The sequence below is a fragment of the Rutidosis leptorrhynchoides genome, chromosome 10 (assembly GCF_046630445.1).
Source record: "Rutidosis leptorrhynchoides isolate AG116_Rl617_1_P2 chromosome 10, CSIRO_AGI_Rlap_v1, whole genome shotgun sequence".
In the NCBI taxonomy this organism is placed as follows: Eukaryota; Viridiplantae; Streptophyta; class Magnoliopsida; order Asterales; family Asteraceae; genus Rutidosis; species Rutidosis leptorrhynchoides.
The window spans coordinates 210,601,173-210,617,553 of NC_092342.1; the positions used below are offsets into that span (position 1 = coordinate 210,601,173).

Here is a 16,381-nt window from a genome sequence, read left to right on the forward strand (position 1 = left end):
ATAAAAAAAGCATTATGACGAATGATGAAAATCAATTCTTTGAATTGAAGTAGAAACTATTTTGTATGAAAAAATGATGAATGATAAAAAAATACTCGATGAATGATAAAAATATCTTACAAATAATAAAAATATTCAATGAATGATAAAAATACCCAATGAATAATAAAAGTAGCTGATGAATGATAAACGAAGAATGATAAAAGAACGTGATGAATGATAAAAAATACCCGATGAATGATAAAAGTACCTGACGAATGATAAAAGAACGTGATGAATGATAAAATATGAAACCGATTATTTGTATGATAACGTTAATTTGTATGATTATTTGACTGTTTTTTACTGATGAATGATGAAATACGAAACCGATTATTGATTATTTGACTGTTTTTTTATTGATGAATGATGTAATAATACACTTAATCATGATTATTTGACTGTTTGTTACTGATGAATGATGTAATAATACACTTAATACACTATGAATGATAAAAAATTAACTATGAATGGTAAAAATTCACTATGAATGGTAAAAAAAATTCACTATGAATGGTAAAAATTCACTATGAATGGTAAAAAAATACACTATGAATGATAAAAAATACACTATGAATGATAAAAAATATACTATGCATGATGAATGATAAAAATATGCTATGAATGATAAAATACACTATGAATGATAAAAAAAATACTATGAATGATAAAAAATACACTATAGGGTATGAATGATAAAAAAATAGAATGAATGATAATAAAAAACAGTATGAATGATAATAAAAAACAGTATGAATGGTAATAATGAGGTAATGAATGATAATAATTGAGATGCTGAATTATGAAAACGATTGTATGAATATAAAAATATGGTAAGAATCATAAAAAAAGCAGGTAACAAGATAAAAAAAGAGTTGTAAATTTTCTGATAGACTAAACACACAAAAATTATTGATAAAAAACAATAAAATAAAAGGCTGAACATGATGAATGATAAAAGGTATCAATGGATGATAAAAAAACACCCGAAATTAAAAAACTTGGAAATGTATTAGTAGAACAAGTACAAATTATTCTTACACAGTACTAAAAAAAAATAGAAAAAAACATTACAAACAATATGGTCTTCAAAAAAAACTGGAAAAATTTAAACATGAAAAAATTATTCTGAATCAGAATGTTCTTCTTCGAAATCCGCATCTTCATTCTCATCCTCACTTTCATCTTCTAATTCAAAATCGACAACTTTTTTTCTTGCCATGAAGCAAAGACAGTACCAATAACAGGCATAAGACAATCTGGAACCATAGGAAACCATAATTTCTGACCACCAGGACCTTCATCCTCAAGAGAAGCCAGAAAATGATTTTTACAAACTGTGCTAGTACCTATAAAAAAGTAATGCATACTTCTCTTGCCATTTGCTTCTCGTTTGGTGTCAGAAGGGCAAGATATCTGACCTGCCAAATATACGGTAGCGATTATGAATCCATGTATTAAAACCCTCACATATGTAATCATCTAGACCCGGTATGCAAATAGCTTAATATGTTAGAACACCACTGTCACAATTGTCAAAGATATGAAAACAATTTCACTAATGACACTACCACCACGCCAACCAAATTTACATGTTATAGCTTACTATGAACTCAGCAATAGCTCTTAAACAGACCAATAAAAATGATATAGATAGGATATGTTGCACAAGTCCGCTTACTTCTTTGCCATCAGGGTTTCTCATAACAATCCCATCAACAACAAGAGCCTTCCTGGCTTCAGCATATGCATATCAGGATGATCTAAAATTATATGAAAGTTACATATACTATCATTGGAGCATTTTATCAAACATCTTATATGCATCCAATCAAATACTTCCAACCAAATAAACATGTTAACTAAAATTTTCATCAAATATTGAAGTAATGCTAATACATTAACATATAATTTACTGTCAAAAATAATCAATTACAACTAATATAAACATAGCCTAGCCGTTGTACTTAGAACCAAACACAAATACAAACTAAAATCAAACAACGTGATTGTAAAGTGATTATTGAAATAAACTGCAATTTCATTGAGGATTCATATTAAAATAAACAAAATAAATATTGATTTATGCCCTAGATGATAATATATTAAATCACTTAATAATTGATACAACAAATGGAATCATCGAGTAGGATGATGGGGGTTGGGAAACGAAATAAAAATAATCGATTTTACCTTTTTTTGTTGTGGATGATCAGAATCGATTTTAAATTGGACGAAGAATGGTCGCGAAATTGATTTATGAGAAGCTCCGCCATGGATGAGAAGAAAATTAGGGTGAAGTGCAGCGTGATTTTCAGATGACTGAAAAGAATAAATTTAATTTTTAAATGACCATTATACCCCTCCGCTTTTTTCAGTTAAAATTAGACTCTCTCTTTAAAATTATGAAATGTGAGGCCCATATTCACTTATCCAGTTTGTACCCCATTTAGTGCTTATCCCTCGATTGATCCACTATATATATATATATATATATATATATATATATATATATATATATATATATATATATATATATATATATATATATATATATATATATATATCTATGGATGGATGGATGGATTTTGCACTTGATGATTTTGCACAAACTTTCTTATTTTACGAGAGACACCAACTGGCTGTAATCTAATTGAATAATGCCGAAAATCGATAAGCTTCGTGTCCTTGTTGTAATTAAGTAACACGATTCTCTGGCATGATGATAGTTTAACCTGCAATATGTCTTCCAACATTAAAAATAAAAGCTATTGATAAACATACAAACATAATATAAAAAATATACACTCACTGTATTAATGTCGATGGCAGGAAAGATGTTTTGAAAAATTATAGTCACCAGCTTCAAATGTTGCTCCCCGGTCCCAAGACCAGACAACACAATCTAAATAAAAAAGTAAAACCTTAAATGATGAAAAAAGTATGTACTTAAAATTAGGGAGTTACCAGAGGTGAGTTTTTAAACAAATCTTTCGGAACTCTTGGACGTAAAAGAGAATTAGCGATATCAACAGCTAACGAGTACTCCTGAATTTTAAACATAACAGTGGGACCCTGTGGCATTCGTGCAACTCTCAAATAAGGAGAGTTTCTTGTTTTTGATAACATAAGAAAATGAGTAACTCCCATTGGCCCTGCAACATTCAAGAAATCTCTAAGGTTGTTACGTTTCTTCTCCGACAATTAACACCACCAGATAAATAAATAACAAGCGAACGAGTTAAAAAAAACAATACATACAGTGAGATATTAATAGATAACGAGTATATATACCTTTAGGTTTAAAGCAGTATACGGAAGCATCATTTTACGCAAATCAGCTTGCAACTGTTTAAGAGAACCAAGTAATTTCAACCTTGAAAAAACAAAACTCTTGGTATTTTATCACCAGTTACAAGATCCACATTCTGTTGTGGTGGTTGCTTCTTTGCTGGCTTCACAAATCCCATCTTCTTTTTTTGATTCAAATATATATAATATTTTGTAACTTTTTATAGTATATAATCTACAATTACAATATGTAAGTATGTGTTTAAGCAAACGCACGTGCCAAATGTGTGATTACAACAGAACTAACTAAATGAAAGCTATGTGACCTGCTGACGACGGCGTAACGGAAAAAACGGAATGGACGTCTAACAGAATTAATTTGTTACTTGAGTAGTATAAATAGTTGATTGAATCACTGAAATAGTTAGCTTATGAAATGTGAATCAATTTCTCTCTAGTTTCTGTGGTAATTGTTAAACAAATCATTAAGACCAAATAAAGTTAAAACCATTGCTATTCAGGTGGATTTTTTTTAGTTCAATACATATTTATACAAATCCAGATTAACATAACAGTAAACTAGTATCCATGCATTTTAATAAAGAATAAAAGCTTTAATAGCTAAAATCACTTACATTACGGAAGCAAGCCATCTATGTATCGATAAATAAGTAAGTAACTTGGTGCCCTAAAACTCAAACTGCATATAAACATACAAGTGATTGGTAAATGCAAAAATTAAGAAAGATGAATACGATTGGATGAAAAGTAAACGTGAAAATAGAGTTACATACCTGAATTCGATGTGTCTAAGAGACGCGGCAATGAAGGATTTTGAAGGGGTTTTAAAGAGAAACGATGAACAAGGGCAGTGAGAGTTCGTTTAGAGAGTGATGGGGCTTTTAATGAGAGACGATGATTACTGGGTTTTGAAGATGTGGTGATGATGAAGTCTATCAATGACGTGCAGGTTGAAGGTTGTTGATGGTGTGCTGGATGGATCGCTAGGTTTAGATAGTGGTTCGATTGTTTCTGGGCCTCCTGTTTTGGGCCATTATTTAGGCTCATCTGTTGATAAATTAGCTAAAAATGATTTGGGTTTGAGCCCCCAAGAAAATGAGCAACTTTTAAGACTAACTAATCGAGTTTGGTTTCGTTCTATAGTTGTTTAGGTTGTAGACTTGCATAAGGTGGATATTAAGGATGCTCCCTCTTCATCGGCTTTACATCATATGGTTGTAATTGGTGGCACCTTATTTGAGAAAGCAAAGAAAGATTTCAAAGATGTTTAGGTTGAAGGAAAATTTCTTAACCCGAAGACGTCTACAAAACAAAAGAGAAAGTATAGGGTCAGGAAAGTTCTCTGGGAGAGAAGAAAAAATTTAATGTTGATGGCATGTGAGGTTTTTGTGTTTATTTTAGTAGGTGGTTGCTCGTGCTTTGTTATTAGTATTGTGGATGTAGTTTGTTTTATATTGTTGTTCGACTTTGGTGTAGGTTCTTCGCATGTTGTTGACTTTAGTGAGGCTTGTGTTGCTTTCCGCTTTTTCTCGGTTGTAGTCGTGCCTTGTGGCTTTGGTGTTGTATTCGTTTACGAGTCTTCATCATTTGGATGATGTTGCGCGAGTTCTTATATAGTTATAGTTTTTTAGAAAAAAAAAAATGAGAGTTGGATGGATGGATGGATTTTGCACTTGATGATTTCGCACAAACTTTCTTATTCTACGATAGACACCAACTGGCGGTAATCTAATTGAATAATGCGGAAAATTGATAAGCTTCGTGTCTTTGTTGTAATTAAGTAACACAATTCTCTGGCATGATGATAGTTTAACCTGCAATATGTGTTCCAACATTAAAAATAAAAGCTATTGATAAACATACAAACATAATATAAAAAATATACACTCACAGTATTAATGTCGATGGTAGGAAAGATGTTTTGAAACATTATAGTCACCAGCTTCAAATGTTGCTCCCCGGTCCCAAAACCAGACAACACAATCTAAATAAAAAAGTAAAACCTTAAATGATGAAAAAAATGTACATAAAATTAGGGAGTTACCAGAGGTGAGTTTTTAAACAAATCTTCCGAAACTCTTGGACGTAAAAGAGAATTAGCGATATCAACAGCTAACGAGTACTCCTGAATTTTAAATGTAAGAGTGGGACCCTGTGGCGTTCGTGCAACTATCAAATAAGGAGAGTTTCCTGTTTTCGATAACATAAGAAAATTAGTAACTCCCATTGGCCCTGCAACATTCAAGAAATCTCTAAGGTTGTTACGTTTCTTCTCCTGCAATTAACACCACCAGATAAATAAATAACAAGCGAACGAGTTAAAAAAACAATACATACAGTTAGATATTAATAGGTAACGGGTATATATACCTTTAGGTTTAAAGCAGTATACGGAAGCATCATATTAAGCAAATCAGCTTGCAATTGTTTAAGAGAACCAGGTAATTTCAACCTTGAAAAAACAAAACTCCATGGTATTTTATCACCAGTTACAGGATCCACATTCTGTTGTGGTGGTTGCTTCTTTGCTGGCTTCACAAATCCAATCTTCTTTTTCTGATTTAAATATATATATAATTTTTGTAACTTTTTATTTTATATAATCTACAATTACAATATGTAAGTATGAGTTTAAGCATACACACGTGCCAAATGTGCGGTTACAACAGAACTAACTAAATGAAAGCTATGTGACCTGCTGACGATGGCGTAACGAAAAAAACGGAATGGACGTCTAACAAAATTAATTTGTTACTTGAGTAGTATAAATTGTCGATTGAATCACTAAAATAGTTAGCTTATGAAATGTGAATCAATTTCTCTCTAGTTTCTGTTGTAATCGTTAAACAGATCATTAAGACCAAATAAAGCCAAAACCATTGCTATTCAGGTGGATTTTTTTCACTTCAATACCTATTTATACAAATCCTGATTAACATAACAGTAAACTAGTATCTGTGCATTTTAATAAAGAATAAAAGCTTTAATAGCTGAAATTACTTACATTACGGAAGTGAGCCATCTATGTATAGACAAATAAGTAAGTAACTCGGTGCCCTAAAACTCAAACTGTGTATAAACATACAAGTGATTGGTAAATGCAAAAATTAAGAAAGATGAATACGATTTGATGAAAAGTAAACGTGAAAATAGAGTTACATACCTGAATTCGATGTGTCTAAGAGAGGCGGCAGTGAAGTATTTTGAAGGGGTTTTAAAAAGAAACGATGAACAAGGGCAGTGAGAGTTCGTTTAGAGAGTGATGGGGCTTTTAATGAGAGACGATGATTACGGGGTTTCGACGTGTAGGTTGAAGGTTGTTGATGGTGTGCTGGATGGATCGCTAGGTTTAGATAGTGGTTCGATTGTTTCTGGGCCTCCTGTTTTGGGCCTTTATTTAGGCTAATCTGTTGACAAATTAGCTAAAAATGATTTGGGTTTAAGCCCTCAAGAAAATGAGCATCTTTTAAGACTAACTAATCGAGTTTGGTTCTGTTCCGTAGTTGTTTAGGTTGTAGACTTGCATAAGGTGGATATCAAGGATGCTCCCTATTCATCGGCTTTACATCATATGGTTGTAATTGGCGGCACCTTTTTTGAGAAAGCAAAAAAAGATTTCAAAGATGTTTAGGTTGAAGGAAAATTTCTTAACCCGAAGACGTCTACAAAAAAAAAGAGAAAGTATAGGGTCAGGAAAGTTTAGTGGGAGAGATGAGAAAATTTAATGTTGATGGCATGTGAGGTTTTTGTGTTTATTTTAGTAGGTGGTTGCTTTGTGCTTTGTTATTAGTATTGTGGCTGTTGTTTGTTTTATATTGTTGTTCAACTTTGGTGTTGGTTCTTCGTATGTTGTTGACTTTAGTGAGGCTTGTGTTGTTTTTCGCTTTTTCTCGGCTGTAGTCGTGCCTAGTTGGCTTTGACGTTGTATTTGTTTACGAGTCTTCATCATTTGAATGAAGTTGCGCGAGTTCTTATATAGTTATAGTTTTTTAGAAGAAAAAAATGAGAGTTAGATGGATGGATGGATGGATGGATGGATTTTGCACTTGATGATTTTGCACAAACTTTCTTATTCTACGAGAGACACCAACTGGCTGCAATCTAATTGAATAATGCCAAAAATCGATAAGCTTCGTGTCTTTGTTGTAATTAAGTAACACGATTCTCTAGCATGATGATAGTTTAACCTGCAATATGTGTTCCAACATTAAAAATAAAAGCTATTGATAAACATACAAATATAATATAAAAAATATACACTCACTGTATTAATGTCGATGGCAGGAAAGATGTTTTGAAACATTATAGTCACCAGCTTCAAATGTTGCTCCCCGGTCCCAAAACCTGACAACACAATCTAAATAAAAAAATAAAACCTTAAATGATGAAAAAAGTATGTACTTAAAATTAGGGAGTTACCAGAGGTGAGTTTTTAAACAAATCTTTCGGAACTCTTGGACGTAAAAGAGAATTAGCGATATCAACAGCTAATGAGTACTCCTGAATTTTAAACATAAGAGTGGGACCCTGTGGCGTTCGTGCAACTCTCAAATAAGGAGAGTTTCCTATTTTTGATAACATAAGAAAATGAGTAACTCCCATTGGCCCCGCAACATTAAAGAAATCTCTAAGGTTGTTACGTTTCTTCACCTGCAATTAACACCACCAGATAAATAAATAACAAGCGAACTAGTTAAAAAAAAAATACATACAGTGATATATTAATAGATAACGAGTGTAGTGACCCGTCATAATCCATCTGGACGAATACATTACATTTGGTTAAATCGCGAGGTAATTGACCTCTATATGATACATATTACAAACATTGCATTCGTTTTTAAAAGACAAACTTTCTATACATCGAAAGTTGACTGCATGCATACCATTTCATAATATATCCAACTATAGTTGACTTAATAATAATCTTGATGAACTCTACGACTCGAATGCAACATCTTTTGAAATATATCATGAATGACTCCAAGTAATATCTCTAAAATGAGCAAATGCACAGCGAAAGATTTCTTTCATAACTGAGAATAAACATGCTTTAAAGTCTCAACCAAAAGGTTGGTGAGTTTATTAGTTTATCGTAATCAATCATTTCCATAATTTTAATAGACCACAAGATTTCCTTTATTCATTAATCATACACTCGCAAGTGTTTAAAAATCATTCATATGGATTGAACAACTGGTAACCGACATTAACATAATGCATATAGAATATCCCCAAACAAAAATCCATCTGTATAATATAAACTCGAAGTACTAAAGCATACCATTTTCTTGTATGGGGGAGTTAGTGCCCGTAGATCTACCTTTAGGATTCGCGTCAATTAGGGTGTCTGTTCCCAAATTCTTAGGCTACCAAGCTAAAAAGGGGCATATTCGATTGCGATAATCCAACCATAGAATGTAATTTTTGAATACTTGTGTCTATTTCGACAAACATTTATAAAAGCAGTGTATGTATTCTCAGTCCCAAAAATATTTATTGCCAAAGCATTTAAAAAGGGAGCAAATGAAACTCACAATACTGTATTTTGTAGTAAAAATACATATGACGACATTGAACAAGTGCAAGGTTGGCCTCGGATTCACGAACCTATATTATTTGTTTATTCATTAATACATATAATCGTAATCGAACAAATATTTATATTATTATTAGTGATATAGTTTTTATATTAATAACTTATATATATATTTCATTATCTATTCGTTTTGTATAAAAATATTAATATAGTTAGGTTATGTATATTAAATATATTTTTGTATATATAACATTTGCTTGTTGAAACTGGTAGTCATAATAATACTTAAATAATATTTGTCATGTCAAAAATGTTAATATTGGCAATGCTTAATATTACTAATAATGATAGTAATGATATAAAATTTTAGATATGTTAATAATACTAATAGAAATGATACTAATACTAATATTAATAAATTTTATTATTTTCATAATAATACTAATAATAATAATTATAATCATTATAACAATAATAAATGATAATTTTTATCCTAATACTTATATTTGTAATAATAATAATAATAATAATTATAATACTATTAATAACAATATTGATAATTATAATAATGATGATCTTAATAATAATATTAATAATAATAACATTAATAATGATACTAGTAGTAAAAACCGACAATAATAATAATATAGTTGTAAAAATAATAATTTTTAACAATAGCAATGCTAATAATGATAATACTAATGTTATTAATAATAACATTGATAATACCTAATAATGTCATAATACTAAATAATAATAATAACAACAATATTAATAATAACAGTAATCCTAAATAATAATACATGACAATGATAATAATATTAGTAACAATAATGTTATTAATAACTATAATTACTATAATTGTAATAATACTAATAAATGATAAAAACGATGAAAATAATTATAAGACTAATAATAATAATAATAATAAAAATAAAAAGGATTTTGATATAGAAATCTACCTTTATAGCTTTTCCAGAAAAAATGTCATGAACCGGACTCGAACCCAAGACCTCCCGCTCACCCGACTCAACACCCAACCATTACGCCATTTTTGTTTTTCTGGAATAATACTAAACTAATTATTATATAAACCGTAATCCTTTTTATTCCATCTTTCTTCTTCTTCATAGATTCAATCGACCCGTGGTATTATCAGTTATAACCTCAAAACAAATCAGTTGGGTTTAAGCTTAAACAAAACAGAAATAATCTGGTGGGGTGTTTGAAATTAATTTAAATGAAAAAAATTAAATATATATATCCACAGGTCTGCTGCTGTCACGATAAATATAAAAAAATAATAATTTTGATTTTGAATTTCAAGCAGTTTTAAATTATACTTATAACATGAATTATGTTTTAAATCATTCATGTGAGCTTTCTGAATCATTAATTGTTGCATAAACATCAATATGAACTCGAATTTTAAGATGAACAATTCGTTGACTTTTAAAAACCAAAACTTTGACTTCGAAATTGGAATTGGAATTTGATATTAGGAATTGGAACTTCAAATTTTGCAGGTAGTTTGAGTAAAGGAAAACTAACAAGATTGCATTATTACATTTTGAAAATTGAATCAAATTCGAGGTTTGGCTAAAAAGTGGAAGAACAGAGGTTGCCGGTTTTGTTTCCATTTTTCTTGAGTTAATTCGATTTGATAAAAGCTAACAAGGTTTATATTTGAAAATAGTAATGGAAAAATCAAATGTTTTTCCCTAGTTACACCATAATTGAATGGTTTTATAACCCTTGTAGTCGACAGATAATTAGCTAGCCAGGAAGAAGAAAAAAATAAAAAAAAAAAATAAAAGTAGAAAAAGACTCTTAACTGAATTTGGGTTTGATGAATTGTCTTATAGCCATGAAAGATTCGATTAATTAACTTTAACAGACAGGAAACAAAAACTTAAACAGTTTGATGGTGATCAGAAACGAATTTCGTAGGGTTGTACATATTTATATAATTTATATTCATATGATTGTATTTATATTTATATATATATAACTGTGTTTATATATCTGATTATAATTCTTAAGTTTGGAAATTAACAAGTATAAATATATTAATACTTTAATAATTCTAATAATAATATTACTAATAATAATAATATTATTAATAAAGGAATTAATAATAATATGATAGTATTAATACTAATAAAAATGATAATTTTTAGTAATAATAATAATTAATAATCATAACTTTTTAATTAAAATTATAACAATAATAATAACATTAATATTAATAATACTGATATTGATATTAATATTAATAGTAATAATGAAAGTATTAGTAACATTACTGTAACATCCTCAATCGGGCCTAGCTGCAAGATTACTTATTTACCCTTAAGTTCGTGTCGATTAAATATATGTTTTAATTTTAAGTTAAAATTTATTATTAAATAATAATGTGGTTAGGACCAGTTTATGACAAGGGTCACAGAACAGGTTTGTTTATTTAATTTGGACTCCGTTTGAGTTGCCAAATGATGTGCGAAAGATATCAGATAATTGATAAATGCCCGTGTGTTGCACAGTGTGGAAATTATCCACAATTAAGTGTCTAGAGCTGGCCATTTCTCTCACTTTTCAGATTATTCCCAAACACACACCGTTCTTCATCTCCTTCACCTACTTCAAAATATAAAATCTAATCTTTGATCTAGAGCTTAAATTATTCACATCTTCTTGTTCTTTGTGATTTTGTGATCATTTTAAGGTAAGCATCACTTTGATTCATGTCTTGATTCTTGTTTAAATGGGGTTTTTGTGTTCTTGAGTAAAAGTTAGATTTTGATGCTTGAATCCTAATCTTAAGTGTTTGTTGTGTCTAATTGATGTTAGAAATATGTTTTATATAGTTTATATGATGTTTTGGGAGTGGTTTTGGTGTTAAATTTTGCAAAAATTGAGTTTTTGGGCCAAAATGGTAAAAATCAGCGAGCTGGAATGTTCTAGCAGCTCCCACACTTCTGACAGGTCACTCGTACGAGTGACCACACATTTGAGGCTCAACCACGCGGTTTAGGACTCACTCGCACGAGTGAGGTCTTGTCCGCGCGAGTGAGCACTGGTCAGTTTTTGGTAAACTTGAAAAGGCTGTAACTTTCTAACCGTAACTCCGTTTTTGATGAATAAACTATCGTTGAACTTGTCTTGAAGTTTACTATCCAATGATAAGGTTTTAAGAAGCTAGATCAAACTTTATTTTGGTCAGAATTAGGGATTTTAAGTGTATGCCTTGTTTTGCAAGCTTTTGAGTGTCGTTATGGGTTGAACTTATGATGTAGACTTATCATATAGTGATTACATGATTGTAGGTATTAATTTAGTGTATGAATTGATGTTTGATGTTGTGCTTTTGAGTTGAAACTCGTATAAATAGTTGCTGCTACTGTTCTTCATCACTCGCACGAGTGCGCCTTCACTCGTACGGTTGAGGAAGTCACCCGTGTGGTGAACTGTGCGAGTGAGTGGTGATGGAAACTTATAATATAATTATGATGATACGTACGGTTGAGATGTGACTCGTACGAGTCACTGGTCACTCGTGCGATGAACCGTACGGATCAGATTAGTCACTGTAGGATGTTTGGTCATAGACCAAACGTACGAGTAAGCTGTCACCCGTACTGTTGAGTGTTCTCAAACGTACGATTGAGAGTGTTAATGGTACGGTTGACAGACCAGTTGTTAAATGCTTAAGTGTTGGTATTTAGTGTTATTATTTTGTTGTCGGGTTGTTATCGAGACATTATAACTAACTTGTGTATATGTCTTTCTCAGGAGAAAAGGAGAAAGAGAAGGTTCAGTGATTAGGCAGCTGAACACCTTCTCATTTGCTGGTAATCAGTGAGTGAGACTAACTGGAGTATATAGTATATAGTAGCATGTTATATTATGATTGCCATGCTTGTTAGATATACTTACTGATACTGTTAGTTAGTCTGTGATGATGATTGCATGTTAGTTCATGCTTGTCTGCTAGAGCCCAGTGCGTCCCTATTGTGTGGTAGCCTCGGTAGGAGAGATCAACATGCGGGTTGGGTTCCTCTGTGGTAGCCTAGACAACCGTAGTGTATATACATGTGAATGACGCGTCCGTTGCGTGTAGATTATGTATATATATACGGTGGTGGAGGAACTTCTGGTAAGCCCCAGTCCGATCAGCTGGTGGTTAATGGTTTGGCCGAGCCACCAAAGTCTCTGTAGACGGCACTTGGGTGATGTTTGTGTGTTAGACTATGTGACATGATTAGTATAACACTTCTATATGCTATGGCCTGTAGTTAGTCGTACTCACTTAGCTTCGTGCTAATTCCCCTCCATCTCCTCCCTGCAGGTTGTAGCTTTGTAGATATTGCTTTTGGGAGAAGACGGGCATGCTAATGTTATGTTTGACAGTGTTTAACTCTGATGGAGTCTTTTATCATATGAACTGTGTTCTTTTGTAAACCGAATGTAATTACATCTCTTCCATTTAAAACATGTATTTTGTGATGTGGTCATGTGACACTGATAAAGTGTATTTGGTAATTAATAAATAAATGCTTCCGCCACGTATTTAAAAAAAAAAATAGCATTGTCACAAGTTGGTATCAGAGCTTAGTTTAGCAGCATGTGCATTGTGATCTAAATGCCATGTTCCCAAACTTAGTAGAGTCATGTCAAACATAACATGCTGGGGATGGGTTAAGCGAGTACTAGGACAGGTTATGTGTTAGTTGTTAATACTAACCTAGTTAATACTAAGACTTGGTGTGAGTGTTGTGGTAGTGCAGTAATGGCAGATAATGAAGCAAACGCTACTGGCCCTAATTGTAGTGACCCGAACTTTTCCATGTTTATATATATATATATATTAAATGAAATTATTATTTACACGATTAAGTGTTTCCAACATGTTAAGCAATCAAACTTGTTAAGACTTGATTAATTGAAATAGGTTTCATATAGACAATTGACCACCCAAGTTGACCGGTGATTCACGAATGTTAAAACTTGTAAAAACTATACAATGACATATATATGGTTATATATATAGTTAACATGATTTTATTATAAGTATGTATCTCATTAGGTATTTTAACAATGAGTTATATACATAAAAATGAGACTATTAATTTAAGAAACTCGAAAACGATATATATAACGATTATCGTTATAACAACGTCTTACTAGGTACATATGAATCATATTAAGATATTGATACACTTGGTTAATTATGTTAAATGATAAGTAAATATATTATTAAGTGTATTAACAATGAAATACACATGTAAAAATAAGACTACTAACTTAATGATTTCGAAACGAGACATATATGTAACGATTATCATTGTAACGACATTTAACTGTATATATATCATAATAAGATATATTATATATCATAATATCATGATAATATAACAATTTAACATCTCATTTGTTATAATAAATAATGGGTTAACAACATTCAACAAGATCGTTAACCTAAAGGTTTCAAAACAACATTTACATGTAACGACTAACGATGACTTAACGACTCAGTTAAAATGTATATACATGTAGTGTTTTAATATGTATTCATACACTTTTGAAAGACTTCAAGACACTTATCAAAATACTTCTACTTAACAAAAATGCTTACAATTACATCCTCGTTCAGTTTCATCAACAATTCTACTCGTATGCACCCGTATTCGTACTCGTACAATACACAGCTTTTAGATGTATGTACTATTGGTATATACACTCCAATGATCAGCTCTTAGCAGCCCATGTGAGTCACCTAACACATGTGGGAACCATCATTTGGCAACTAGCATAAAATATCTCATAAAATTACAAAAATATGAGTAATCATTCATGACTTATTTACATGAAAATAAAATTACATATCCTTTATATCTAATCCATACACCAACGACCAAAAACACCTACAAACACTTTCATTCTTCAATTTTCTTCATCTAATTGATCTCTCTCAAGTTCTATCTTCAAGTTCTAAGTGTTCTTCATAAATTCCAAAAGTTCTAGTTTCATAAAATCAAGAATACTTCCAAGATTGCAAGTTTACTTCCAAGTTTTCTAAATCCATTCCAAGTAATCATCCAAGATCAATAAACCTTTGTTACTTACAGTAGGTTATCTTTCTAATACAAGGTAATAATCATATTCAAACTTTAATTCAATTTCTATAACTATAACAATCTTATTTCGAGTGGAAATCTTACTTGAAATTGTTTTCGTGTCATGATTCTGCTTCAAGAACTTTCAAGCCATCCAATGATCCTTTGAAGCTAGATCTATTTTTCTCATTTCCAGTAGGTTTATCCAAGGAACTTGAGGTAGTAATGATGTTCATAACATCATTCTATTCATACATATAAAGCTATCTTATTCGAAGGTTTAAACTTGTAATCACTAGAACATAGTTTAGTTAATTCTAAACTTGTTCGCAAATAAAAGTTAATCCTTCTAACTTGACTTTTAAAATCAACTAAACACATGTTCTATATCTATATGATATGCTAACTTAATGATTTAAAACCTGGAAACACGAAAAACACCGTAAAACCGGATTTACGCCGTCGTAGTAACACCGCGGGCTGTTTTGGGTTAGTTAATTAAAAACTATGACAAACTTTGATTTAAAAGTTGTTATTCTGGGAAAATGATTTTTATTATGAACATGAAACTATATCAAAAAATTATGGTTAAACTCAAAGTGGAAGTATGTTTTCTAAAATGGTCATCTAGACGTCGTTCTTTCGACTGAAATGACTACCTTTACAAAAATGACTTGTAACTTATTTTTTCGACTATAAACCTATACTTTTTCTGTATAGATTCATAAAATAAAGTTCAATATGAAACCATAGCAATTTGATTCACTCAAAACGGATTTAAAATGAAGAAGTTATGGGTAAAACAAGATTGGATAATTTTTCTTATTTTAGCTACGTGAAAATTGGTAACAAATCTATTCCAACCATAACTTAATCAACTTGTATTGTATATTATGTAATCTTGAGATACCATAGACACGTATACAATGTTTCGACCTATCATGTCGACACATCTATATATATTTCGGAACAACCATAGACACTCTATATGTGAATGTTGGAGTTAGCTATACAGGGTTGAGGTTGATTCCAAAATATATATAGTTTGAGTTGTGATCAATACTGAGATACGTATACACTGGGTCGTGGATTGATTCAAGATAATATTTATCGATTTATTTCTGTACATCTAACTGTGGACAACTAGTTGTAGGTTACTAACGAGGACAGCTGACTTAATAAACTTAAAACATCAAAATATATTAAAAGTGTTGTAAATATATTTTGAACATACTTTGATATATATGTATATATTGTTATAGGTTCGTGAATCAACCAGTGGCCAAGTCTTACTTCCCGACGAAGTAAAAATCTGTGAAAGTGAGTTATAGTCCCACTTTTAAAATCTAATATTTTTGGGATGAGAATACATGCA

At 31.0% G+C, this 16,381-nt stretch overlaps 1 protein-coding gene and 2 pseudogenes across 1 annotated transcript; all 3 read right to left on the minus strand.

Annotated features, from left to right (window-relative positions):
• Positions 1 to 1,227: 1,227 nt before the first annotated feature.
• Positions 1,228 to 3,983, minus strand: LOC139870789 (peter Pan-like protein; annotated as a pseudogene).
• A 655-nt stretch (positions 3,984 to 4,638) lies between these two features.
• LOC139870790 (peter Pan-like protein) lies at positions 4,639 to 6,373 on the minus strand. Its single transcript, XM_071858564.1, has 6 exons — positions 6,356 to 6,373; positions 5,722 to 5,907; positions 5,396 to 5,626; positions 5,243 to 5,335; positions 5,025 to 5,165; positions 4,639 to 4,653 (listed from the first exon to the last, which is right to left on the minus strand). The coding sequence occupies exons 1-6, from the start codon at positions 6,371 to 6,373 to the stop codon at positions 4,639 to 4,641; spliced, it is 684 nt and encodes a 227-aa protein (XP_071714665.1).
• A 625-nt stretch (positions 6,374 to 6,998) lies between these two features.
• The window catches only part of LOC139870792 (peter Pan-like protein), a 47,393-nt pseudogene continuing 38,010 nt past the window's right edge, over positions 6,999 to 16,381 (minus strand).

Excerpts from the sequence above, each read along its gene's own strand:
- LOC139870790 (XM_071858564.1), bottom strand. Across the intron at positions 5,627-5,721 it reads ATACTGCTTTAAACCTAAAG|GAGAAGAAACGTAACAACCT; the intron begins GTATATATACCC and ends TGTTAATTGCAG. Across the intron at positions 5,336-5,395 it reads TGTTTAAAAACTCACCTCTG|ATTGTGTTGTCTGGTTTTGG; the intron begins GTAACTCCCTAA and ends TTTTTTATTTAG.